The 26504-nt window shown below is 42.4% G+C and overlaps 2 protein-coding genes across 5 annotated transcripts; one reads left to right on the forward strand and one right to left on the reverse strand.

The window, feature by feature from the left end:
- The first annotated feature begins 6 nt into the window (after nt 1–6).
- On the forward strand, nt 7–7482 carry LOC115617693 (ras-related protein Rab-18-B-like). Of its 2 annotated transcripts, none has more exons than XM_030508535.1 (7): nt 7–245; nt 320–375; nt 590–651; nt 2561–2633; nt 3585–3703; nt 4585–4651; nt 5063–7482. In XM_030508535.1, exons 1-7 carry the CDS (start codon nt 58–60, stop codon nt 5236–5238), a joined length of 741 nt encoding a protein of 246 aa, XP_030364395.1. In that variant the 5' UTR covers nt 7–57; the 3' UTR covers nt 5239–7482. The 2 variants fall into 2 exon arrangements, with proteins under 2 accessions (XP_030364395.1, XP_030364397.1); XM_030508537.1 differs by having other exon boundaries at nt 57–239.
- MPP3 (membrane palmitoylated protein 3) lies at nt 7239–26035 on the reverse strand. 3 transcript variants are annotated; one of them, XM_030508434.1, is made up of 19 exons: nt 25916–26035; nt 24695–24805; nt 23869–23987; nt 23296–23373; nt 22580–22660; nt 21924–22061; nt 21731–21812; nt 20034–20119; nt 18518–18592; nt 17306–17502; nt 16322–16386; nt 15214–15234; nt 13868–13909; nt 12983–13147; nt 12347–12427; nt 10936–11029; nt 10105–10213; nt 9311–9433; nt 7239–8778 (listed from the first exon to the last, which is right to left on the reverse strand). In XM_030508434.1, exons 2-19 carry the CDS (start codon nt 24717–24719, stop codon nt 8596–8598), a joined length of 1764 nt encoding a protein of 587 aa, XP_030364294.1. In that variant the 5' UTR covers nt 24720–24805; nt 25916–26035; the 3' UTR covers nt 7239–8595. The 3 variants fall into 3 exon arrangements, with proteins under 3 accessions (XP_030364294.1, XP_030364295.1, XP_030364296.1); XM_030508435.1 differs by lacking the exon at nt 25916–26035 and adding an exon at nt 25616–25639; XM_030508436.1 differs by having other exon boundaries at nt 7242–8775.
- Between the last annotated feature and the right edge of the window lie 469 nt (nt 26036–26504).

A 26504-nucleotide genomic window follows, 5' to 3' on the forward strand; every position in this document is an offset into this window, starting at 1 on the left:
CCGCCCGCCGCCTGATAGGCGGAACTGCGTCAGGTGGTTCTGGCGGCGGCGCCCGGCATGGCCAGGCCTAAAAGAACGTGCGGTGCGCGCACTTGCTTCACTGCTCTGCGCGGCTTCGATAGCGCCGAACCGGCGGCTCCGCCGCTCTTCGGCCGCGGGCGGGCCCGAGCGGGGCGGGGAATGGACGCTGCAAGCCTCACCCTGAAGCTGCTTCTGATCGGAGACAGCGCCGTGGGGAAGTCCAGGTGCTGGCCGCGCGGGCCCGGCGGGGCAGAGCGCTCTCGGCAGCGCGCTGAGCTCTCGGGTTCTTTCCCCACAGCCTCCTGCTGCGGTTCACTGACGGCGCGTTTGAGCCGAGCCTGAAACCCACCATCGGTGAGCCGGGAATCCGCCGGGTTCCCCCCTCTTTCATCCGCCTCTTCAAGCAGGGGGCATTTCTGCTTGTTTTGGTTTGGATCCCATTGGCGAGAGGCAGCGGCGGGAGGCGGGACCGAGCGCAGGCAGGGACGGGGGGCACGGAGCCGGCTGCGAGGGCGGCATTCGCCGGTTCGTTCTTACAGGGCCTTCCTTCCGTTCTCCTACGTCTTAGGTGTTGATTTTAAAGTGAAGAAAATGGTGATAGACGGCCGTGCGGTGCAGCTTGCGATATGGGTAGGTTTTGGTTCAGGTAGGGATGGGTTCTGTTCTTGACAGATGCGAAAACTTCTACAGCTGCTTCTTGTGGCGCCCGCCCCCCGCTAAACTCTTCTACATGTTGAGATTGTGTTCTTATGATGCTAATGTGCACAGAATGTCTGTCATGACTGTACAACAGTAGCTGCGGACAGGCTTCATTCAAAACAACTCTAGATGCTTCATTGCTCTATGTTTGTGACATCAGTTCTGGTAGAGATCTTGACTGCATCTTCCTGCAGTTATACAAGTGGGTTTCTCACACCCTTTGTGAAGTGTTAGACTTGTGAAGATGTGGCCTTGCAGGAAAGGCAGGCACTTCATGCCTGTGTGACCCAGAAGTGCTCCCTGGACAGACAGCACTGAAGTCGAATAAACTGCAGAAAAGCAGTGTTCAGGGTGATGAATTACATGATTGCCTGTAGAGGCTGTGCAGCAACTCTGGGTATATTATACCAGAAACAGTCCAGATGCTTTATTTTGGTTAAAACTATTTAAAGGTCAGTTCAGATTTACTGGGTATAAAAGCGTCACATTTGTTCTTCTGAATGGGATGAAAGTACCCTAGAAGGATGAGATTGTGTGTGTATGGTCATAGGTATTTAAGAAAGAACACACCATTACCAACTAAGTAACGGGGACTACTGTAAAGACAGCAGAAACATGCCTTAGCCTGCTATTCACAACAGTAATAGAAATGCAAAAACTTGGATTATTTTCTTTTTTTCATTCACACTTTGTGTACAGAATGCAGAGCAAGAGTGGTAAAGTAACACTTGCTCTAGCCAGTGAGCATCAGTATTGGCTGTGTTCTGAATGCGCTGCACACAAATCAGTTGCTGAAAATCACAAAGATATGTTTGCCCTAATAATCATACAGGGGTGTGTCTCCTTGCTATGAAATCAAAAGCAAGGCCAGAACTTGCACAAGTTGTGTAACTGGAAAAGGCACTTTTGCAGCAGTCTGTAACAGCATCAGAAGCTGCTCATGGGGAGTGGCGGAAACCAGTGCAAAATTTTAGTGCATGTAGAGAGCATCAGAGTCAAAAAGAAGGTTCTGCTTTAGTGCCCATGTGTGCATTGATGTCTGATAATAGTCTCTTTAGCAACGATGAAACAAATGAAGTAACTATATTGCCAATTTTAGTTTCTTTTTTAACAAAGCAGTAGTATATTACGATATAGCTGTTAGTCTCTATTGCAGTCTGTACAGAAACTTAAATAAATTTCTTTGGTAAAACATATTCGTGTAATTCTTCTGCCGCCTTCTTGTTTGTTCTGAGAATTTTTGAACTTCTTGTTGCGCTTGGGAGCTATTGAAGATGGTGAGAGTGCATGTGCCATCCTGCAGTAACAACCAAATGAGACTACTGATTTAAAACTTCTTAACTGCTTAGAGTCTTGGCAAACTTGAAGTAGTTCTTTCTAACTGGATTCTCCTTTCCTGCTATGGGGGAGCAAAAGGAACTCTTTGGAACCACTATGTCTCCTTTCCTGCAGTGTCTCTCACTAGAAAACCAGTTATTCCTCACCTTGTTTTGTTCAGCTCATTATTAAGTGATAAAGCTTTGCTGCTTGGCTTGCAGCAATAACCTTTTGTGTATAACACTGGAGTCCTGTTAACTTTCATGTCTGTGCTCATCACTTTAATCTTCAGTGAAGTCCTTTCTATACTTTTCTGCCCCTCCTCATGTGTTTTCTGTTGCTGCTACTGTTTTCTGACTGCTTCCCTCATTCTGTTGTCGTATGGTTTCACATATCCTTATTGGTCAGGAAAAATTTAACTTTGTTTATCTGGAGTAGTTTAAAATACCTTTTTTGTTCTAAATACGTTTGATTTTGTGTGTGTGTGTTGTTGTCTTTTTTTTTTTTTCTTTTCCCCCTGTAGGATACAGCAGGCCAGGAGCGCTTTAGAACACTGACTCCCAGTTATTACCGAGGAGCTCAAGGGGTTGTTTTAGGTAGGAGGCATATGGAAGAAAAACATGATTCCAAAAAGTGTGGTCTTTGTTACTACGTACGTGCATAGCTTTGCAAAAAGAGGTTGTCTGAGAGAGTGAGAAGAACGATTGTGACTTTTACCACATCACTGCATCATTAACACAAACACAGAGTATGCAAAACCACTGGCAGGAAGTAATGCTGCTTCAAAACATTTTAACCTTAAAATACAGAGATGGCACACTGCAGGCTGGTGAGTGGGTGAGTTATCAGCTTTGTACTTACTGATTCAGGGAGTTTCTGGTAATCGGGCACATTGGGGTTTGTGTTGTTTTTTTTCCCCCCAGAAACTATTGATGTGATTACTGTAAGACATGAGGTTTGTAGCACAAGTAATGGATGCCTGGTCAGTCCCTTCAGTGTGACAACACCAATCAGGAAAAGAAGGGATTCTTGTTCTCAGGTTTTGGGAAGACTGAAGACCTTGCTCTACAAAATGTTCTTTCCAGCTGTGGTACAGCTTTTTAAACCTCAGTGATCAAATGAATGCGGTTATGAAGTTACCAGTGACCAAAAGTCACTTTTTACTACGAATCCATGTTTTTAGCAGCAGTGCAATGCCTGTAGTTACACAGGAAATGAGGTGACAAAATACCTGGTTTAAAATATCGTGTGGGCCAATTCAGAACTAGTAACAGGTACAAGATTACAACTGGTAAGTGCGATTTCCAGTCACAGATCTATTGCAGAGATGATTGTGTTCTGAAATCCTCAGTGATGTTGGGTGAGCCCAGCCAATGTGTTCCAGCTCTGGGAAGATGGTATCATTGATGCATCTTTCTGGAATTCCCTAATACTGCTTTTTGGGTGGCAGCAGTTAGCTAGGAGGGGCTAAGTTCTTCCATAATGAAGTAAAAAGTAAGTAATACCATGATTCTACAGCTGTTAAGCTCCTTCTCCTCTGTTACCAGTGTATGATGTTACAAGAAAAGACACATTCACAGGACTTGACAGCTGGCTGAATGAGCTGGAAATATATACCTCCAAAAACAGCACTGTGAAGATGTTAGTTGGCAATAAAACCGATAAGGTCAGTTTAGAAACGCATTCTCTTGCTCTCTTGCACTCTTCTTCTGATTTCTCAGTCATGATAGAGTATAAATATGAGATAAGTGCTGAAACTAACAAACCTGTTGTGTTAGGAGGTGATGCTGCTGTAACTGAGGAAGCTAGGCTGGGCAGACTCCACTTACTGTGTTGTTTTAGAAGCAGATCTTGTTAAAAGATTTGAATGGAAAATCACCTGGAGAGAGGCAGTTGAGAGATTCTGTTAAGGTAGTGTGAGGTTCTACCTAAAAACTGCTGTATCCCATTGCATGTAACTGCAGCGCAACAGCACAACTGCTGCTTGCTTTTTTGACTAGACTGTGTTTTAGACAGGGGGTGGGGAAGGAGAATTCAGCTCTTCAGATGGCTGTAGAGCATGTACCTGTGTAGGTGTGAGGTGCACTGGTTGCTGTATGTTTCTTGGGTGTTTCGACATATCTCAGGTGTCTATTGCATAATGACATGTTTCACTTTTGCTCTGCTACTACAAGAGGTTTCCTGTGGCTATCCTGAACTGAGTTCTCTTCTTCCCCCTTCCAAGTCTGCCAATTTTCAGATGTTTTGGTATGCCTTTTCAGCTATTAGACTTCTGAAACCTCCTTTCTGGCCTGTATCTTCCTCCTAGTTGATTGAGAAGATAGATACATGTTAATTTCCAACTGATTTGATGTTGCTACTGTTCAATTTGAGACCCTAACAGCCTGCCTAGCAGTAAGCATTCTGTAGAGTAGGAAAATCCTGATTACTACATGGTTTTAGAGACTTTTCAACAAAGCCTCACTTCTGCAGTGGTGCTTTTCCAGGGACTTCCTCAAAGTGGCAAGTTTGGCTTATTTTAGTCATGTTCTTCATTCATCTCTGCAGCCTGATCGTGAAGTAGAGAGAAAAGAAGGACTCCAGTTTGCTAGGAAACGCTCACTGCTTTTTATAGGTATGTAACTCCTGCCAAACCTTTGTATATTGCTGTTTAGTTTGGTATTGGAAAGGGTGAAGTGAAGCTTCTTGAAAATATTTCCAGAAGGAACTGAAATGCATAGGGCAAAACTCCTGTAATCTTTGATTCCTGGTTTAGTTATGGAGTAATTGTCTTGTAGCTTTACTATCACAACCTTAGAACAATTTCTCTTTCTCCATTATGGAGAGAATGTGGAGCTGTGGAATTGTTTTCATGTGATGCTTCAGACTGGGATGCATTTCTGTTTGTCTCATTCCATTTAAGTGTGCCTTCAAGAGAGAGTGGAGAGGAGGTTCAATCATTAGAAAACCTCATCTTTTCTCTGGTCTCAAAAGACCTTCTTACAAAGTGGAATTCTCTCTGGTTTTTTTCTTCACCCTCCACCAGAGACCAGCGCCAAGACACTGGATGGGGTGCAACATGCCTTTGAGGAACTAGCCATAAAGATCCTGCAGACCCCAGGTGTTTGGGATAGGAATGCAGAGAAGCAGCGAATGCAGCTAACGGGATCCGCAGCACAGCAGGATAAAAGCTTTTGTACTGCGTACTGTACACTCGCTTAGCTTCACAGGTGGCTGTTCTGCCTGAATGGAGAGGATTTTCTTGTTAAAGCAGGGTGGGAGCAGTGGTTCCAAGCACTAGTGTGTGCCTTGTTTGACCTGTCACCAGCTGAGTGGGTCTAAACCCCAAACTGATGAGCAAAATACTTTTTGTTCGTTAACAAAATGCTGTTTCTCTTTCCCTTCTGCACAAGGGAGATCTCCAGGAATTTCTCTGGTAACTGTCAGGTTTTTCACTATTAAGTCACAGTTCGGAAGAGTATCGTGCTCTTGCTGTATGGCATTCAACATGGACTCTTTCTGATATTCCTGCCTTGGCATTAAATAAGGTAGTATTCCATTTTGGAGGATTATTGAAAAGCTTCCCTTCCCCACAATGGCATGGGAGTCTTTTAGGCACCCAAGTTCCCTTAAATGTAGTTAACAGGAGCCACCTTGAGCACTTGTTTCCCTATTTCACATGGATTTAAGCGGTCAAAATTGCTACATGTCCCCAGATAGTAAGTTGAGTTACTACTTAAAGTGGTAGTGAAGAGGTGTATCTATTAACATTTGGCAGGAAAAAAACCCAACACAACATCTCCTGTGCATTGAAAATGTAAACTGAGGTGCTTGTAAGCAAGTGCCAGATCCAAAGAGAGTCTTTCATTACAGGATGTGAAGTCAGAACAGAAAAACTGCAGTTTCAAATACAGGAAGACCACTGTAGATGTTGACCAAGGCTCATCCTTCAATACTACAAACCATAAGAAAAGGAATATGAAAGACTCTGTACATTTTGGGCGTGAGCAAGGTAGGGGGAGGAGTTTCAGTTTAAGTAGTTTGACTTAGACCTTTTGGCACTACTGCCAAAGCAGGACTTGGAATTAAAGTAAATTTGCATTCAGATTGTCTTTAAAAATCTGTTCTCAAGCTTTTTTCTCCTTGCCAGGCATGGCTAATGCAGCAGGGACTCAGTACATTGGCAGGACTGGAATCATGTCCTCAGAACCACCATCTGCATGTACCCTCTTCCTATAATTTTAGTATAAATAGGAGCATTGAATGTGTTCTCTTCCTCCCCCTACAACTGAAGCTCATCTTGGCTACCTGCAATCTTTAGCATGTAATACAGAGCCTCTTACCATCCTTTATTTCAAACCTCATTAATGAAACAAATGTTTCTGCCAATATCTTGAGTTAGTATCTGCCTCTGTATATCCACACAGGTTATCTGCATACACTTAAAAAACATTAACTCACACTGAATATTTCAGTTAACTTTTAATAGCAAAGCTGTATCTTAATATCTTTTCAGTTCTTGTAACTTCAGGTGTAGCACTGTATGTCATTTGCCTTGCTTCTAAATGCAGATTTCTACTGTTAGACTATGTTAGATCATAAAACATACAGATTAATTTCTTTACTGCTAGTCATTTGGAATATTCTAAGATGTTAGAAGCAACCTTGCTATTAGTGAATTCTGACCCTTAAACAGTATCTTACCTGGTGTTCTTTAAATTTAATCTGTATCCTCTAAACATGTTTTTCTTGCCCACTATAAAAGATGCTTGTAATCTGCAATACAGATCTACAGTGAGCTCAACGTGCCCATTTCATAGTTTCATAAAACCACTTAGTTTGAAATGCTGCTATTTAAATAAAACATTATCCTCAGTTTTTCATAGGATGAAAGTATGTTTGTCACAAAATGTACTTGGCAGTGAGTCTCTCTTGTAAGCCACATTACACGGCTGGAGAGAGTTAATAGCGGAGTTGATGGGTCACCTTCATGTGAAGGAGTCCTTGTACGTTTGCTGAGGCTACCAGTCTCACACCAGATCTGTGCTGTCGAGCCAGAGCAGGTATCTGATAGTGAGAAGTGCTTGTTCTTGTAGCAATGGCAACCTCAATGCTTATAGGCAGGACAATGCATCAAAGGTGCCAGGGTATGTGTTTGGAGAAGATGGATATGGGTGACTACACAACTTCTTAGGCTAGAATTAATGTAGATTCAGCAAGACTTGTACGTAAGAAAAGTGCTTTTAATATGCAACATTGTTAGTTTTGCTAAATGCAGCGGAACAAGAATAACACCATATTGTTAAGAAGCAAGGAATGAGACCGGTGCACCCAAAGGTCTTGTTAAGGGGCATGGTACACAGGAAAGGTTAGTCCTCAGCAGGCAATGGAAAACAGGAACTAGTTTCAACTAACACATACCTGTACAATATTCAATTTTCAAATAAAGCCTAGGTGCGTCCAGAATCATCTCTCTGCCTTTTCTTAACATCCATCTAAAAATCCTGTATATTCAAATCTCCTGAAATACAGACAAAGTCCTCTTCACAGTTAAGATTTCTTCTTCAGGACTTGATGGAGCCAAGTAGAAGTCTTTAACTGATTTGGAACAAAGTCGTAAGTGCTGGAAGCATGATGATTTGGACCTGTTGCTCACTTACTTTGTAATTCAGCCTCCTCCTTTCATTGCCCGTTTTGGAGCTGCTATGTTGGTGTCAAGGTGGTATCCTATCAGGTGGCATCTGCAAAGATGTCTTGTAGAAAATAGGCTTCTTAAAAGTCCTGTTTTAAATCACATGCAGTTATTCTCATAGGCTAAAAAATGTCTCTGGGTTATGAGCTGCCTGGTCACACAGGTGTGTTCACAGGCGGTTTAACATTTGTCCTGTGTCAGTAGGAAGAGACTGGGATGAGCATACCTGTGCAAGACAACTGGGAGGCACTGGGAAATATGGGATTGACATAACCCCACCCAGCCACTAGAATACCTACAACTTACAGAACTGGCCTAGTTTTAGTGCCAAATTGGAAAGGATTTGCAACTAATGATCCTGAGTGAAGGGAAGCATTTTCTGCTGGCCTGACAGCCAACTGAACTTCTGAGTGACCAGTAATGGCGTGAGCACTCTCCAAAGGACATCCTTCCTTCCCTGAAGCACTGTGTTCTGTAGCCGTAGTAGATCCTGAAAAGTATCTTAACTCTTGCCCCAGAATTTGTGGCCAAAGGCTGGAGATTCCGCTGGTTGGTGTCCTAGCACTGCTTAAATGGTTTGGAAGCGTAGGATCCTTTGTGAAACTTTACTGTACAAAATGCACTATTTACAATCTAAAAGTCACTCCAATGTTTTACTGCGCGGTTTAGTCTGAGTGTTCACTTTTAAATGACATCTGCTGTTCAAGATTTTGATTCAGGAAGGCAGTGTCAGCTTCTGACTTTTAGTTTTTCCTGATACAGTCTGTATGTATTAACTTCTAGACAGACCAGTAGTTTTGAAGTGAATTTGACATAGTTCCCTTTTCTAATCCATATATTTACAAGACATTTTTATAGTGTCTTTGCCTTAAACAGATGATAACAAGCTATGACCTAACCCAGTTGACTGGTACCCAAAATGAATCCTTGTTTAGTTTCTCTAACACAGTTTTCAGCTGATTACAAGCACTCTGGAGATCTTCTTTCACCAGTATAGTGTCAATTAAATGGCCATACTGCTCTTCAATGAATGCTGCTGAATTAATAATTTCCTGCTGTTCTTCATCCTGCTAATCAACATGAGAAGATGGCATGAAATTTCGAGCATGTCTTTTTAGTTACCCAAAGTAATGACATTACACACTTCCAGTATTTCTGTACACATTTACACAGCACCAGTTTGCAGCCAGGTTAGGTTTGGTCCTTGTACGCCATCCATACGCTGCACTTTGCATGTACCTGATACACGGTGTCACTCTGGAGGTGCTGGAAGTAGGTGGCTGCCCTTACCATTTGATGGGACTGCTCATCAGGAAAGTAAAATGATTCTTAGTTTATCTGAGTTCAGTAGCAACTTCTCCTGCTGCAGCCCAAAGTGATGCACACAGATCCACAAGGAAGACGTGCCACTTTGCTTCATGTTGCTTATAGTCAAGTTTTACGGGAGTCAAATATCTCATTCTAAAGTTCCATCTTAGGACCCACTTAGCGCCCCACTCTGACTCTCACTGTCATGGAAGAAAGCTCTTCCACATCACAGAAATACTAGCCCAAATATTTCTTTCATATCTAGAAAGAAGAGATTAAAGTTGGAATACTTACAAGGGGAACTGAGATTTCTTCTGACATGGGAGACTTCAGGATGTGTTTCTTCTTTTCTGGAATGAGAGGCTTCACAAAGATAACATAAGGCTTAAACTCAGGAGTCCTCAAGTGCTTTACTGCCTGTGAACAGATATTTTTTGTTATCTGATGTTTTTTGTTATCTGTCAACAATCTACTCAAACTGAGTTCAACGGTTTCACTAGTACACACTGCAAAGTCCTGTGCACTATACATCTGAGCACAGTAATCTTTGGCTCTTCTAAAGAAAGGTTAATGTCAGTGTCCTGCCTAGTTTACAGGAGTACAAAAGCTTCCTGGAGCAGAGTTACAAAATCTGAATCAAAACGTCAAAGATTAACTCCCAGTATGGACGGATTAAGAGCAGGTATGCTGGCCCTGCTTACAATCCCAGTAATGCTTCAGAGACTGTAGGGATGAACAAGAACTAAATACCCATGCATGCTCTTGAGTATTCTCTCTAGGACTTGGAACAGGCTAGGAAGTGTTGCACATTTCTCCTATAGCAAGGGAAAAATCCCACAGTGAGAACCAATAAGAGAGTCATCAAGGCTGTATAACCGGACATCTAGGAGCTGGAAACCCTGCACTGCTTTCTCAAGAGCCCTATTCCACTTCGCTAGCAACCAGGCCACGCGTTAGAAACACAAGTTCCAAGGGCATCATTGTTCTTTGCAGGGCAAGTAGCCACAAATGGTGACCAGCATCAGTTACTCAAGCTGGCAGCCTAGTAAGAAATACTTGCTTTCTTTAAAATAAGCTGTAGAACTTACTTCAGGTACCACATCCACCAAACAAACCTTCTTTTTGGCCATCACGGACCGGATTGCCTCAAGACTGGTACCATACAGATTTTCCTTGTATTCTCCATGTTCCACAAATCTAGAAAGTCAATACATTTTTAAATACCATCCACAAAGAATATTGAACTTACAACCAGTAAGTCCAACCATTCCCCAGCACTGCCAAGGCCACCACTAACCCATGTCACTGAGGGCCTCATCTACATGGTTTGTGAACACTTGCAGGGACGGTGACTCCACCACTGCCCTGGGCAGCCTGTTCCAATGCCTGAGCACCCTCTGGGGAAGGAATTGTTCCTCATCTCCATCTAAACCTCCCGTGGCGCAGCTTGAGGCCGTTTCCTCTTGTCCTATCACAAGTTACTTGGGATAAGAAACCAACTCCACCTCACTACAACCTCCTGTCAGGCAGTTACAGAGAGCGATAAGGTTCCCCCTGAGCCTTCTCTTCTCCAGACTTCCCCCCCCCCAGGTCCCTCAGCCGTTCCTCATCACACTTGTGCTCCAAGCCCTGCACCAGCTCCATTGCCCTTCTCTGGCCCTGCTCCAGCACCTCAATGTCTCTCTTGTAGTGAGGGGCCCAGAACTGAGCTTGACCTCTGTTATTTCTAAATTGCTTTTCACTAAATTTCTGAGCTAACAGTACAGACTGAACAAAGAGCTTGTTACTTGGAAAGCTGAACCCTTCTAATGCAGTTAGTCCAACTTTACACCTGATCTTGGTATTCACATGATGTAAGATTTAACTAGCAATGGTTTTGAAATACAGTCAATTATGCCAGTATTTTAAAGATAACTCACTTGTTTTGCTGCACATCTGTCTCAAAGGATTGCTTAGAGACAAAGTTGTATTCTACTCCCTCTTTCTCATGACTTTTCTTTGACCTGGTTGTATCTAGAAGAGAATGGAAGCGAGACATGGGAGCCAGATCAGCCTTTGCAAACAACTGTATTTTCTCTGGTTGAGTTCCAATCATATTTTCATAACCTCAGACAAGGTAGCTGCACGCTGGCAAATTCAAACTAACACAAAATAGAAATCAAATTATAAGACCAAAAATGAAGCTGCTTTGCTCCCAAGCATGTTACAACTAACACAAAATTTTATTAGGAGGCATACTCCTTACACCTGGTAGAAGCAGTAGAGTATATCCTCTGGAGAACAGTATCTCTTAACTGTTCAGAATATTGGACTCATTTTCTTTGAAACTTTGAAAATAAAAAGAGGAAATATATAAAGTCCTATTATGTTGCCTCTGAATTTCGAGTAGAAATATCCCTGGCTGTTTTCCCACACGACTGTGAAACTTGCAGAATTCTGTGTGTCCCTTCCCTTTGATATCATAGTTTCTTTTAATAACTGGAGCAGGAGAAGCTTTGGGGAACATTCCATACTTCTGTGCTTGGTCATGAAAGTGATGTCTGCTATTTTTTTGTGTACCTGTTTAAATACAACTAAAAATTATGCCTGAGTTCTACTGCTGCCTGCCTGACAGACAGTTATTGAAATGTCTGAAGTCCCATGGAAGCAGTGCCCTCAAGTTTCATTTTTTGGATTGCAGAGGTAGCTCAATGGGGGATTCAAAGATTGATGGATTATTTGTGTAACCCTGGCCACAAAACCCCAGAGCAGGATTACTGCTTTCTCTCCCACTGTGACTGGCTTCTTAGCATACATACACTGACCAACAACTGAAAACCTTGTAAAACTTCTGACTTGGCTTATTTCTGTCTACTCCCCGCCCCCCCTTCCCTTTTTCCCCTCTCTTTAAAGTTTAGCTGGTGTGATATTCTAAAGAAAAATCATCCTCTTTTAAAGACATGGAAAGTTTGGGCTGAATCTCAAGTTACCAGTTTCTCACGAGTTCTTTTTGCAATTTACAATCTTGTTTTCTTCCTGTATTCAGCTGCTAATTTTTTTAATGGATACTTAGAAAATGCAATGTGTTCACTTGGGAAAACACACACAGAAAGTATCAACTGAGCTGACAGAATTCCAACGTGCCTATGTGCCAAGTTATGTCGTGATCTCTTCAGCTATTAAGGGCCAACATGGTATATCACGAGGTGAAAAATGATTTTAAGTGTTTCTGAAATATAATATAATCAATAGTCAAAACAAAAGCTGCCATTCAGCAATGCAGCTAGCATGACACTCTTAGAATTTATGGAATAAAGCAGTGACACACAAAAGCCAATCAATGTTACTCACGTGGAACTGCCACACCATACTCCTGCGGGTTCTCTGATACAACCTTCTGCTTGAGCTCACTTAATCTGGCCCCCAAGCAACCTAATAAAATAGAACCGACTGACAGATTCCTGTGTGGAATGTAATACTGCAAAGAGAATAAGTAAGATCAATTTCACACAAACAGTATGATACAGCAGCGTGCTTGAAGAAATCTGTGCATGAGAGACCTCAGGAGCAGCCACATTCTGCTTCGAAGAACATCATCAGAAACAAACTGAATCCTTGAATCCTTGGACAAACACTTGTCAGGCACCAAATCAGGAAATCTGTAGCCTTAGCAGTCATGTTTGAGTGAGAACCAATGGAAAATGAGTCACAAAAATGAGCATCATTATGTTTAGGGGGACTTAGTGAGCGTGGTTGAGTTTTGCCTTTTTCTTCGGTGTTTTTTGTGGGTTTTTTTAGTGTCATTTAAAATAAGAGAACTTCTGACCAAAACCAGAAAAGCCTTAAAAAAAAAAACCCCATCAGAACCAGAAAATCTAAAACTGAACACCTAACCTTTAGGTGTTTAGTTTTGGGTTCCTCTTGGAATGCTGGTGATAAGGGAAAAGGGAGATATATGAAAAATTCTGAACCAATTCTGAATCTTACCAATCAAAACCACCAGCCTCTGCTGTTCACCAGGCTGCTGCTGGTATTTTGTGACCTCTTCATAAGTCAGGAACTCTGCTGTGTCTGTCTGCTCCGCTTGCTTTCCTTCATTCAGATTGTTCTCCTTCTCTTTACGACTTAATCTAAAGCTCCTGCGTAAGCCAGCTGTAGAGAAAAACAAAAGGTATCTTCAACCATAGAATCATAGAATGGTTTGGGTTGGAAAGGACCTTAAGATCATCAAGTTCCAACCCCCTGCCATGGGCAGGGACGCCTCACACTAGACCATGTCACCCAAGGCTCTGTCCAACCTGGCCTTGAACACTGCCAGGGATGGAACATTTACCCCTTCTTTGGGCACCCTGTGCCAGCGCCTCACCACCCTCACAGTAAAGAACTTCTTCCTTGTATCTAACCTCAGCTTTCCCTGTTTCAGTTTAAACCCATCACCCCTTGTCCTGTTGCTACAGTCCCTGGTGAAGAGTCCCTCTCCAGCATCGTTGAAGAACCATGTCTCCACCTACCTAAATTTTCAAGCTTGTTCAGCCAGAAGTTACTCTGTCTTTGAATGAGTTTTTTAAAATAATCAAATCAGTGCCTATATGCTAATTATAGAGATGAAAAATTTGCATAGCGGGTAGAAAACCAAGCACCCAATCTATAATAAACCCCCCTTCATATCACTTTGAGTTGCCAAGTGTTGGCTATGCCAAAGTCCAATCTGCACAGAGCTAATCTAGTTTATGAACATCCGGGAAATTGACTCTCATGTGAATAACCCAGGGGTTATTTTTTCATGTGCTTTTCTCTTTTTCATTTCCTTTACGGGGCAAGAGCAATGCAGGGAAGAGGAAAGGAGAGGAAAAAGGGATTCTGGTTTCTCACCTATGTACTGGCCATTGAAATATCCTTCGCAGTCACAGTCTTCTGTAAATGAAAAAGCAGGAGCGGGGTGGGAGGAAAAAAGGAGAGTGAGATACCTTAAACAGGGCCTGCGACACGAGTCTGCTTTCTTGCTGAGGGAAGGAGAAGTTTTCTATCCTGCATTACAAGCACACGCTTTTCTAACACAAATATTAATGATAATAAAGAAAATGCCTTGCATGTATGTAAAATAAGATGTTAAAAATGTAAAATCTATGTTAAAAACCCCCAACCTACCCCTTCTCAAACTACAACCACCCCCAGGGCCCCTAAAAGTATGCAAAATAAAACATGCTACTTAGCTGCAAAAGACTATACTGCAATCCTCAAACAAATACCAAGTTTTTATATTTCCTGAAAGAGAGCTACCTGGCTTGTTAAAATATAGGCAACTGTGTGCTCCAAGATCCCCAGAACTCTCTCTACTCATTGTAAGGAGGAGCCACACGCAAATATATGTGCGGCTTAAACCTGTAACAAAATGCACCAAGCCAGGTCACTGCACCCAGGCATGTAATCAAGCAATGCCAACACTAACAGAAGACACTAGTAGCAATATACACCTCTCCAGGGCTAAGACCAGAGCTGTTATCTCTTGTTGAAGGTAGGCTCTAGTTTCACACTTGTGCTTCAATAAGCTATCCCAGCCATGGCCAGCTAATCATAGAGTATGTTCAGTACTGTCACAGATGTGGATGGAATACCAAGGGTTGGGAGTATTATTCTCAAGAAGCATGTGGAATGTGAAAGAAATCACAGCATGCAGAATTCAACTGAAAATACTTGCTATTTGGAAAGTTGATACAAGCTGCCTGAGCCCAACACAGGGGCTCATAAAGAAAATAACACAGAAAAAATAATAATGAAATGCTCATAATGAAAATCACATAGTTCTGAAAGCAGTTGCTTATAATGAAAGCACAGTCCAAATGAACAGTGAAGAAAAATCAGTTTGGATTGATACAGGTGCTCGAAAATGTTAAACTCCAATATTTCTTTATTCTTTTAAAAAAATACCAATACAAAGACTGCATTTAAGGTGCAACTCTTTCAGCCTCACTCAGAAACCCAGAATGTGCAAATGTATATCAGAAGACACAAATCTTTTCTCTCGAATCAGAAGTACATTTGGAAGTTATTATTACCTACATCATCAATCCAAATTAAATGAAATATTAACTCAGGAAGAAACTGCAGTTGGAACAAGCTCTATCCACTCTTCCCCTTGCTTGGGGGCTTATAGAGTGTTTTAGAAAATGCACTGGTCATTTATATTCATAGAGAAAATGAGTTAGGAGAGTACCTACCTTTATCAGAAGACTGATCATCTGTAGTTAGCATGAAAGGCAGAGTTGGGATGATATTAAAAGACTGACAAATGATTGAATAAAATAGAGGGAATGATTTGCTTAACAGGCTTTTCTATCTCAAAAGAAATGCACTGACGTACCCTTATCAACTAAAGACTTTTGTGCTAAAAGTCAATATTATAACCAGTTATCAGCTTCATTGTCTTGCGAGTGCCTGAGAAAAAGCCTAAGTAGCAATCCTCACTGCATGCTTCCTAACAATGAATGCAAGGGAAAACCATTTGGAAAAGCTTCATTAAAATAAGTAATGCTATTTTGATATTTGGTTGATCATCTTCCCTCCTCATTGTAGCATAAGAATACCTGTATCTTCTCATGAGATGTGCCATGTATGGCACATCTAAGTGACCAGAAAGTCACTTCTATTACTGAAGATGGACAATTTCCATATTCCTATTCTACGTGGCATTCCTAGCACAATGTCTGGCTTCAGAGAGTCACAGGGCTTCCCCACACATCAGTAACAGCCATGCTGAAGTACCCAAGAGCAACAGGAACATTATACGCTGGGATAATCCCGAATGTCTTCTGCCTTCCATCACTGACTCGTAATTCCATCACAAGTAGCATTTTTTGTGTGACTAATTCACTGACACATGTTTGAGAGCTGTAACTGAGAATCACTTTAAAGTCTACTTAAGACCAGGTCTGTTACGCTAAGGCTGAAATGCTCCGGTGATTTTTATTTGCACTTTATTTTCCTGTGAGCTTACAGTCAGTTCATGCATTGGGTTAATTCTGCAGCTTTCAAGTTTCAAACCATACAAAAAATGTGAACACTGGCAAATTTTAAAGCATCTAAACAATGTGTAAGGCCTCATGGTCTTGAAAGTAGGAAGAGACGGACAGCTGTGGTTTTGGGAAACAACAGACGCTAGTAACACTGAACAAAGCTCAAACCCAAATCCTCTCAAGTGGCAGCTTGTATCCATGCATGGCAACCAATGGCAGATTACACAAAATATATTCAAACATCATTATTAAAATAACAGATAAATACTGAGAGGTTGGTATCGACTAAGACACCACTGAAGGACAGACTTACATACTGGTTTCTTCACAGTCCTAGGATTGGGCAGGGTGCCTATTGTTCTTCTGTAAGTCAGTCGTCTAAATAGAAAAGAACTATTTTAGTCACATAAGCTCAGAATGATGAATAATTTATAGCATCTTCTACATACAGCAATGAAAATAGAGAACCAAGTAGTGCTTTTCCTTTAAAAATATAAAATGTCTCTGATTCAACATTTTAAAAGACTTCTGCTTTTAAACTAGTGCCTGAGAGAGAAGATTCTAAAACATTTTAGGCTTTCATACATCAGAGCACAGAAATCAATAGCATGTTACTTTTATCAATGGCATTCTTTTTCTATTTCCTTCTCCCCAACCCAGTCTTTTTTGCAAGATTAAAACCCCAACTATTCCACTCCATTCCTGTTGAGAATCCAGCTCCTAGTTGCCATTTTTACAAAGGATGGGCAAAATTCCTGTCTGGACAGGACCTTGAACAACCTGGTCTAGTGGAAGGTGTCCCTGCCCGTGGCAGGAGGGTTGGAACTGGATGATCTTAAGGTCCTTTCCAACCTTAACCATTCTATGTATCTGGATCCAAGCTAAATACTCCCTTAGGAGCCAGCAGAAAGATCAGATACTTTTTTTACTACTACTACATTCAGAAATTGAATTTTTTTACAATAAATCAGCATTTCCTCTTATACTATGAAAGTACAAGTCTGAAATACAGTATCTCCAAAAACCAAGAGGGTCAGAGACTGATATTCCAGATTTCATTCTATATATGTTTGTTTAGCAAGTGCTTCTGTCTTCATGCTACAAAGCATAAGTCAATGGCAACCCAGGCGAGGAAAGCTACAAAGTTTATTGTATAGCTGGAGAAGATGGAGCTTTTTAGCACTTTCCTCTAAGCACGTGGTACTCACCCTGGCATGATCCTGCCCTTCCTGTTCTGTGAAAAAAAAGCAGCAGCATAAAATCAGTGTGACACTATTTGTAATCTTCATGAACAAACCTTTCTTGGAACTGTTTTGAGGGGATCAAGCCTGCTCTGAGATTGGTATCTCCAACACGCTTTGCTTGCCACCACGTGGGATCGTCTTGGCTTACAACTTCTAGGACGTGTCGTCTCTTAAATGGCAGCCCAGCCTCCTGGCAAGGAATAGCTCTGTCTTCATTGGGATTATAGCAGAAAAGTGCCCTCATAAATACCTTTAAAAGAAAGCAACACATTGTCCTGGTTTGGAGAAAACTGCCTTTAAAAGGCTTCCTCAATGCTTACACTGCTAACTACATTTACTCTTCACCTCTCCCGTATGCTTTATGGTACTCAAAAATACTGAAACCTACTAAGCTGCATCTGCATTTGGACTTACTTCTGCAGAAAAAGAAACTAATTTTCAAGCACATGCCCACTCATTTTGAACTGGCATTGTGGAACATGGGACTAAAGGATTAGAGTCCCAAAACCACAGTTGACAGTTTACTTAAGTATAAAATGCGATAATCAAAGGAAAAAAAAATTAAGGGTAGGGAGAAAACAACAGAAAGGGATTTATGGCAAAGTTGCCCAATTATATAGACTGTCCTTGAAAAGCTTCTTTAATGCATCAAAATCTACTATTCAACTTTGTATCTTACCCCTATTTAACACATCACGGCAGAACTACTTCTAGAAGTGATTTGTGGGGCTTCAAAGAAAAAATCAGCAACTGAGAGCAGAGAAGCAGAAATAGAGACTGACAGAGGAATCCTGTAAAGGACCAGTCGAGCAGGAAGTCACAGCTGATCAAGGAGGGCAAATGAAGCAATCAGGTGTGTGCTGATGTTTGAGGGAGGGATAACATGTGCAGCTCTGCAGGTCTGTTTCGACTCAAGCGAGCAGCAAAATGCCCAGAGGTAATGGACAGACAGCAGCTCTCTTGGGAAGAGAAGACTGGGGGGAACACCAACTTTAATTACACGAACAAATCCAAGGGGCTGGGATCTCAGAAATGCAATGGAAGAACATGTACCCAGGTGACAAACAAGAGAGAAGTTAGCTAAGTAATTCTACTGAATAAAAGGGCACTGCATTTTACAACAAGGAACTGCTCTATTATCTTTTTAGTTCAATCATGTGTCTGTGACACTCCTCACTGAAACAGCAGGAATCCTGCATTTACAGGGATGACAGAAGAATGTAAATATGAAAAGGCATGCTTCAGTATTTCACTAAGCTGGGTACCTTGCTGTCTTTTAGACGATCTTCTTCTTTGACGGCTGGAATTATTTTTAATGTTATTGATCCCTGAGACTGAGCCTGAAAAAGAGGGAAATGGTTTTTTGTACTTTGAAAGCAGTATGAGGACACAAATCAGACTATTCAAGTTCCAGTTTAGGAGCTAGCATGTGTCTGTTTTTGTCAGAAATTAGACAGGCCAACATAATCCACTACTTCATTACAGACAGTATTATGATGTTCCACAAATCCTTCACACGGAGACATCCACAGTAACTACTTGGCCAGAACACATTCAGACCCGCATTAGAATTCCTTCATTTGATTTTAGCAACTGCGCTAATTTCTGGATTACAGTTCACAGGGCATGAAATACTTCTGTGGCTTTTAGTACAACACTAAGTTCAGTTTCTGCAGACTAACCATTTTAAAGCCTTTAAAAAAGGCTGCTGGATCTTGCCACATAGTGGCTGACTGGTTACGGTGAAATGTAAACTTGTACAAAGTGAACATCTACTTTCACTCTAAAAATCTTTGCTAATAAATTTCAATTACTAGTTCTAGTAAATTCAAAAGCCCTTCTCAATGTTTTGGAAACCTAGAATAGGTTTATCTGACCTACTTCAGATGCCTTATTTTGGCTAAGATGAGCTGTGTCCCACAGAAGCCTGCTATTCTGCACTGGCTAAAAACCCTGGACAACAGCTTGGACAAACATTTGTAGCTCTTCCCAAAAAACCAAACCATGAAAAGGAAAGTATTACATTGCAGGTCTTTAAAATGGGACAGATGAATAGCATCCCAGGGTCCCACAAATAAAACTACACAGTATTTCAAAACACAATTTTTATCCTCTCCCCCAAAGTTAAAGCAGTCATTCTCCTTATTCAGTGTTATTTTGGTCTAACTTTAAATTAGGTGATGGAATCTCATACTTCAGTCTCCTAATGCTGCCATTCTTCTCACTGTGTCCCTAACTCCACTTGACACCAAGACAAGGGGGAACCAAGCCACAAGAGGGGAGTTGGAGACAAATAAGCTTAAGAGCTACGACACCTTCTACCAAGATTTGGGGGCATTAATGTTAGAGAAGCTCGAAGCAAAAGTTTGCTAATGTCGCCAGGAAACTGCTGGTAAAGAACAGACTGACAGCTCCATTGGACACAGAGCTGAGCTTCCCAACATACCATATTATGAATAAACTGTTTATCTTCTAGCAATGCACTTTTAATTTGCAATTTGCTTGTCATAAAGCATGAAAGGGAAGTTCTTGACAAAGCAACATGTAGCTGTAATTGTATCTTACTTGGAACTGATTCAGTTCGCAGAAGTTTCTGAAGTCAAAAGGAAAAAAGGAAAAGACTAATCCACTGGGAAAAGAACAACTCTTAACACAAAAGACAAGCAGGGATTGCATCTTTTAGCTCTATACATATTTTAAACTCTTGGTTAAATTCCATTGTCTGTTGTAATTACTAGAGCATCCAACACAAAAGATCTTGAAATGAAAATCAGTGCAGACCAAAATCTGACTTATTTCTTCCGGTCGTTTGTGAAGCACAGTAATACCATTGACTTCTCTTAGTTCATCTCCAACATGGACAAGACCTGAAAAGATGGTAGGTAAATTAAAATAAGTCTACAGAATGGAAAGCACCACTCCTCTGATGTCCAAACTAAGTCAACAGCATGTACCTCCTCTCATCCCTTCCCAGCTTAATGGATTTCCTATTAGAGCCAAGTGCCTTGTGCAATGTGCTCTGAAGTCTCCCGCCCTTATTCCACATGGCATTTTGTTTTCACGTAGCAGTCTCATAGGAGACCACAGAGAATATGTGGCAAGAGATTCTGGAAAAATCACTGCAAATCTATATTTGGATCAGCACTAAGAGCACAGAACTGGAATAACTTCCATGAGGATGATCAAATCTTATGGAATTGGGAGACACACTCGCTATAGAGGTAAGAATCACACTGACACATCAACAGGACACGGGCCCAGAAAGAGTGTTGGACTGTTATTTTTTAACAAGTCATGAAAAGGCCTTTCCAAGTTTTAGGTTTGTTGATCCAGTTCAGTAAGAAATGTTGTACTTGTGTTATATAATACTGGTAACTGACAGAACAATTACTCAGCAAAGCAAACAGAGAACAAGACATGATACACTGAATGAACCAAGACACTAGATTAAAGGTAAAACCCCATCCTTTTCTTTTCTTTCTTCTAAAGCTTGGTCCTACTTCTCTCATCTCTGTTGGTATTTTTTCCTAGCAGCTATTCTAGAGAAAAACATATCTAATTAAATTGATTACTGATGAAATTCAGAGATGCTCCAAGTGCATGCTCCAGTCATTTCCCATTACATTTATCAGATTACACTAATCTGAAGAATGATAACGATCAAGAAGAAAGCTGTAATTAGCTAATACTTTTTAATGACAGCAATTCATTAATTTTGGGATTGCACTATTTGGATGTTAAAAACAGTTCATGAGGCTTACAGTCTGTAAATCTTATGTAAGGCCAATTCAGCTTTTTTAATAAAATCATAGAATCACAGAGTGGTTTGGGTTGGAAAGGACCTTAAGATCATCCAGTTCCAACCCCCCTGCCATGGGCAGGGATGCCTCACCCTAGACTATGTCACCCAAGGCTCTGCCCAACCTGGCCTTGAACACTGCCAGGGATGGAGCACCTTCTAGAAAATGGAAGGTTAAATACTGTATGAATTAACCCTGTGGCTCCTGAGAGCACACTGAATGGCAGCTACGCACCCGACTCTCTCCTGCCACTAGACACCAGAAATTCAGTTGTCAAGTAAGCTTCCCATGGAGGCTCCCTTTAGAGTCAATAAGGAAGAAAGGCAATTTCAGCAGTGAACTATCTCATCCTAAAGCTTGTTGGGATAATTTGTGCTCCAGCAACGTCCATCTCCCTCCACTGACACAGAAAGCCGGCACATTAGTTCAGACCCAACAGCCAACAGTTGCCTATTATGACTTTGATAGGCTGTTATCTGTATTTTTACAACATAGTCTATACACATACATTAAACACTCATATCCGAAAGGCTGGTTTTGGAATGAATAACCATCAGATTTAGTAAGAGATTATCATTCTAGGTACGTGTATGTGGTACGTGTGTGTGTGCCTAAGTTTGGAAATCTTAAAAATCTTTACAAATGCAATTTTAAATCCCCTTTTGTTCAGAAATTTACCGCTGCGATCAGCTGCACCACCTCGCATGATCCTGGCGACAATCACAGCTCCTGTGTGCTCATCTCTTCTGATGGTAGCTCCCTGAAATAAAACAGACTATTTGACATCATCTTCAAGGATCTCTTCCATACTCACAACGACGCTTTTGCACGACAGAGTTCTATGACTAGAGGTAGGTTATGTTATATATACCAGCGGTTCTTGATTTTTCACTAGCCGAACAATTTTCACCGATTCCTCATCAAAATCATCATCGAAGTTATCAGGTAGAGGTGGAAGGACAGGGTCAAAGTTCTTCTGTGCTACAGTGTCATGTACTACAAGCATTGCCTGCATAAAGGAAATAAGAAACAGTAATGTAATGGGGTCATATTACAGTTTCCAGTTCTCCTGTTCCCAACATTACAGCAAAATTAAACTTCCCAATTCCCACCCTCACCATAAATGCAAACACAAAAAAAAAAGATGTAGCAATTCTCTTACCCATCATGTGAACTAGATTTTGGTGTATGTTGATATTTGAAGTAAATCTGGGCAATAACAACTCAACCTAAATAAGCTCCCAGAACAGAGGTGAGAAATGGTATCCTTTGCTTTTCTGCTCCCTCAGAAATATTAAGGAGGGGAGGGAAGACAACATGGTGCATTATGCATGAAAGGCCTTCCCTGTGTCTTCTCAATCCCCTTTGCATCCTAAAGCCTCTGCAAGAAGTCACAGTGGAATAGAACTACAGCCTGTAGGAGGCTTTTCCTTTCTCTTAGGGACTCTGCAGTGTAACTTCTCCAAGAAAAACGTTTGATCAGAATTCTGCAAAAGAGTTTCATTCAGGTCTCTGGGGTGTTTTTACCCTGAGATGTGGTGTTGACAACAACTGAAGCAGCTCTTTTTCTTCATGATTCACTGGTGCAGTCTGCAATTCTTCTATTACCTATAAAATAAAAATTAACCTTGAAATTAAAGGAGTCCACCAAACGAGATCATATATTTGCAAGTGTTTCTGGTGTTGCTAACTTCTATCATCCTTCCAAGCAGCATGCACCGATCAAAACCATGAGGGTCGTGAGATGCTGGATCCAGAGAAGTTGTGGATGCCCCACCACTAGACATGTTCAAAGTCAGGTTCCACAGGGCTTTGGACAACATGATCTAGTGAACAGTGGCCCTGCTACTGACTACATCATTTTTCAAGGTCCCTTCCAACCCAAACCATTCTAGGTGAACAGCAGTGCTGCTTGGGTAATGGGTTTAAGTCTGAATGGGTTTAAGACTGAATGCTTAGCTGGGATAGTCTATTGTCAAGAAAGGACTGAATGCTTTTTTCAGCCTCTCTCTTATGAAGGCCATTAATAACACTCTTCTGATCTGCCTCTGTCTTCACTGGACATTTAATGGCATGATATTTTTAAGCTCTCATTTCCTTGATCTATCATGAGTGAAACTAGCCAACAGATTCTGAAGACAGTTGGGGAAGATGAGAAATACATACCCATGTAGCACAATCCAAAGCTTTGTTAGAAAAGCTGGCTTAGATGATAAGAAAATGAGACAAACACTTTTACTCACATCTTCAACTAATCCTGCTGCACTGTGTAAAACAGGAGTTGGACTCTGCCTTTCGTAATGACGGAGTTTTTCATGAATCTGGAAAAAATTATTCAGGTGTATTACTACAGAGACATACAAAACTTCCTAAATATACCTACACTGGAACATTTTTATCCTTAAGGAATAGAATTTTTCTGAGCTAAGGGTCAGAACCCCCTCTCTTGAGGTTATTTTTGGTTTGTTTAGGAGTCCTTTAGTTTTCTTTTTGCTCATGTTAAGTTTCACAGACAGCCAGAAAATCTGTTCAGACTTCAGCAGTGTAAAGGAAAAAATTAAGCCATTTCACACTGCATTTTAGATACAGGGCACTGTATCTGCATTTTGGCAATCCAGGCAGAAATGGTTTTTTTTTCTAAATAAGATATGTTAATTGTTAGTGAATGTTCTTAATGTTTGTGCTTTTGCATGCTTTGGTCAGTATAGAATTCCTAAAAAACTAAAGAGCTTTAGCATCATAAACAGTTGATCAATCAAGGGAACAGAGAATAAGTAACCTGTAAGGAACATGTATGTTCACAAATGAACATTTACCTTCATCAGGTAGTTGAGACTCTTTTCACTGAAGACATCCCTAAGGAATCCCATTTCTTCTTTATGATTTGAATCCGGTCTAAGCTGAGATGTCAAAAGGGCCAAAGTTTCATGCAATCCTAAATTTAAATTGAGGACAGAAGAGAAGCTTTTTAGATAGCATGTGTCACAGGACCTTCTGTTGCAGACTTAACACTACCAGCTTAGTGATTGTTAAGTTTGGGGGGGGGTGGGGAGGGAAGCAGCTAAAATCTGCTCCTTTAGCTATTCTCTCCATGAATTTTAGAGTGCATTTGGATCCAGGAGACTCAAAGTCATTTCTGCTTTAAAACTCAGTATCATCAGCAGCTATGACTTCATCCTGGGTAGCACACTGGAGAAGCTGGCTAGCAAGCCTTAAATTGAATCCCTGTTTTTTAAAGTCAAAAAGAAGAATATTAACAAAGCTTAACAACCTATTCAGAAAATATGAAGAAGTGGCACAGCAAGCAGCAGAGATATAAGGGCTGATCTTTAATAAGCAGGTATAGAAGCCAGTGTTACACTAAGAGGTCCAAGGTTGCCCATAGGAGCCTGACTACTTGCATATATTCAGAGGCTCCACAGAGTTCTTATAAAACTAGGCACTTCCTGAAATGTGACTAGCTTTACTCATCTCCACCTTTTATACTCCACCTTCCTTGTATTCTTTTAGGTTATTACTAAGAAGTCTAGTTAAACTATCTGAATTCTATTTTCATTAACTCCAGTTTGAATTAGTTTCCTGTGCTAAACACATACACAAGATTTCAGTCACTGGCCTGGTGAAAGCATGCAGATCAGTTACCTGAGTCTTCTGAAAGCACAGGCATGGCCTCGTTCTTAATCTTAGAGACAAATGCTCAACTTCAATCAACTTGATTGTTTCTTCTTTCTGGACTGTGATTCAGAGGCAGTCCTGAAATGAGCAAAGATAATACCTGAACTCAAGTATGTGAGAGAAAAGAAAAATGACAAGCATGTAAAACTAGCAAATTCCTAGTACATCTTTTTCTCAAGTGTTCAGTTTACCCTGAATCAGGAAGAGTCCTGCAGTTACTGTGCTATGCAAGTAATCACACAAAAAATACTGTTATCTAATAACCAGATGGTATCTTGGATGAAGCCGATGTTGAAGAGAGCACGTTTCCTTATTCTATTCTCAAGACAGCCAGTTTTAGAAGGCCTAAGTAACTGTCTGAAAAGACGGAAAAGAAAAACATGTGCTGCAGAATGGACACCTGAAAGCACCAATAAAACACCACAAGCACAGAAACAGAGCAAGCAGGCAGGAAGACGCTGCCAAGATGTTCTGGGCCTTCCTAAAAGCACACCTCGAAGGCATTTACATCCCCCTGGGATTCTGATGCAGATCATGCCACAGTTACATGCAAATCATTAGAGCTAATAGGAGTGTCAACCTTGGTCACAGGTACTAAGGATGCTACAACATAAGGCTACTTCCATCACTCAGAAATCCCATTAGATGCTTTTATCACTGTTTTTTCTTGTCACTGATATAAATGCAATGAAGGATGCTCCTTGCCAGGCAGGGCTCCCCTGCTCCGCAGAGAGCTTTCCATGCACTCCACCGAGCTCGGGCACCGACGGCAAGGCAAGCGCGGCCGACCCTCCTACCGCCACAGCCACAGGCCCCACGGGCACGGAGCGAGGTTATGGCCCGGTCCGCTCCTCCCGCATGCCGGCGGCGATACGTCCACTTCCAGACCTGCTTCCCCAGCCGCGGCCAGGCTCTGCGAGCACCTTTCCGGCCCCATCTCCGCCACCCGGAGGGCTCCGCAGGGCTTCTGCCAAGCACAGCCCCGACGCCTCCGCCAGATACCGCCGGCGAACCCCAGCGCACCCGCGGACTCCCACCACGCCGGGGCCCGCGCCCCGCAGGCTGCGTCAGAGCCCGGCCCGGCCCAGCCCAGCCCCGCCCGGCTGCACAATGGCGTCGCGCCGGTCCTCCGCAGGTACGGAGCGGCGCCGCGCGTCGGGAGCGGTGCTGCCGCCGGGAGACCGTTACCTGCGGTACGAGCCCGAGTGCGGGCCCGTGCGGTGCTGGCGGCCCGCGCCGGCAGGTCGCAGAGCAGCTCCGCGGCGCTCGCGTCCCGGCAGCCTGCTGCATCCCTCGCTCATGCGCCCTGGGAGCCGCTCTACGCACCGCCTTCCTCCCTCCCTCCCTCCATCCTGGCCGGGTCCTCGCCGGGAGCCCGCTTGGCTGGTCCCGCTCCCACGGCATCCACAGCTTCCTTTGCTGAGGTCACCGCGGGGAGCGAGTGGCGGTGGAGGTCAGCACTGCCACCGAATCACCCAGCTACGTGCGCTGTGCCATTGGAAGCCTTAGGAGAACTCTGTAGTGGCTTTCTGCATTTGTTTATAGAGGGATTCACCCCAAGAGGGGGGCGTTGGAGCATGCACGGACGGGGTCTCCGGGTGGGGAGAGTGCGTGCGGACAGGGACCGGGGACATTGGTTGCCCTGGGGCGCCCATCCCAGCACGGCAACGGAAGGGCATCACCGAGGAGCAGAGCGCAAGCAAGAGATGGGGCACCATCCTCCGCAGCCTGCGGGACAGAGGCTGCGGGTGCTGCAGCTGTTTGGGATTCGCAACTG

Source organism: Strigops habroptila, chromosome 19 (assembly GCF_004027225.2).
Source record: "Strigops habroptila isolate Jane chromosome 19, bStrHab1.2.pri, whole genome shotgun sequence".
NCBI classification, from domain to species: Eukaryota; Metazoa; Chordata; class Aves; order Psittaciformes; family Psittacidae; genus Strigops; species Strigops habroptila.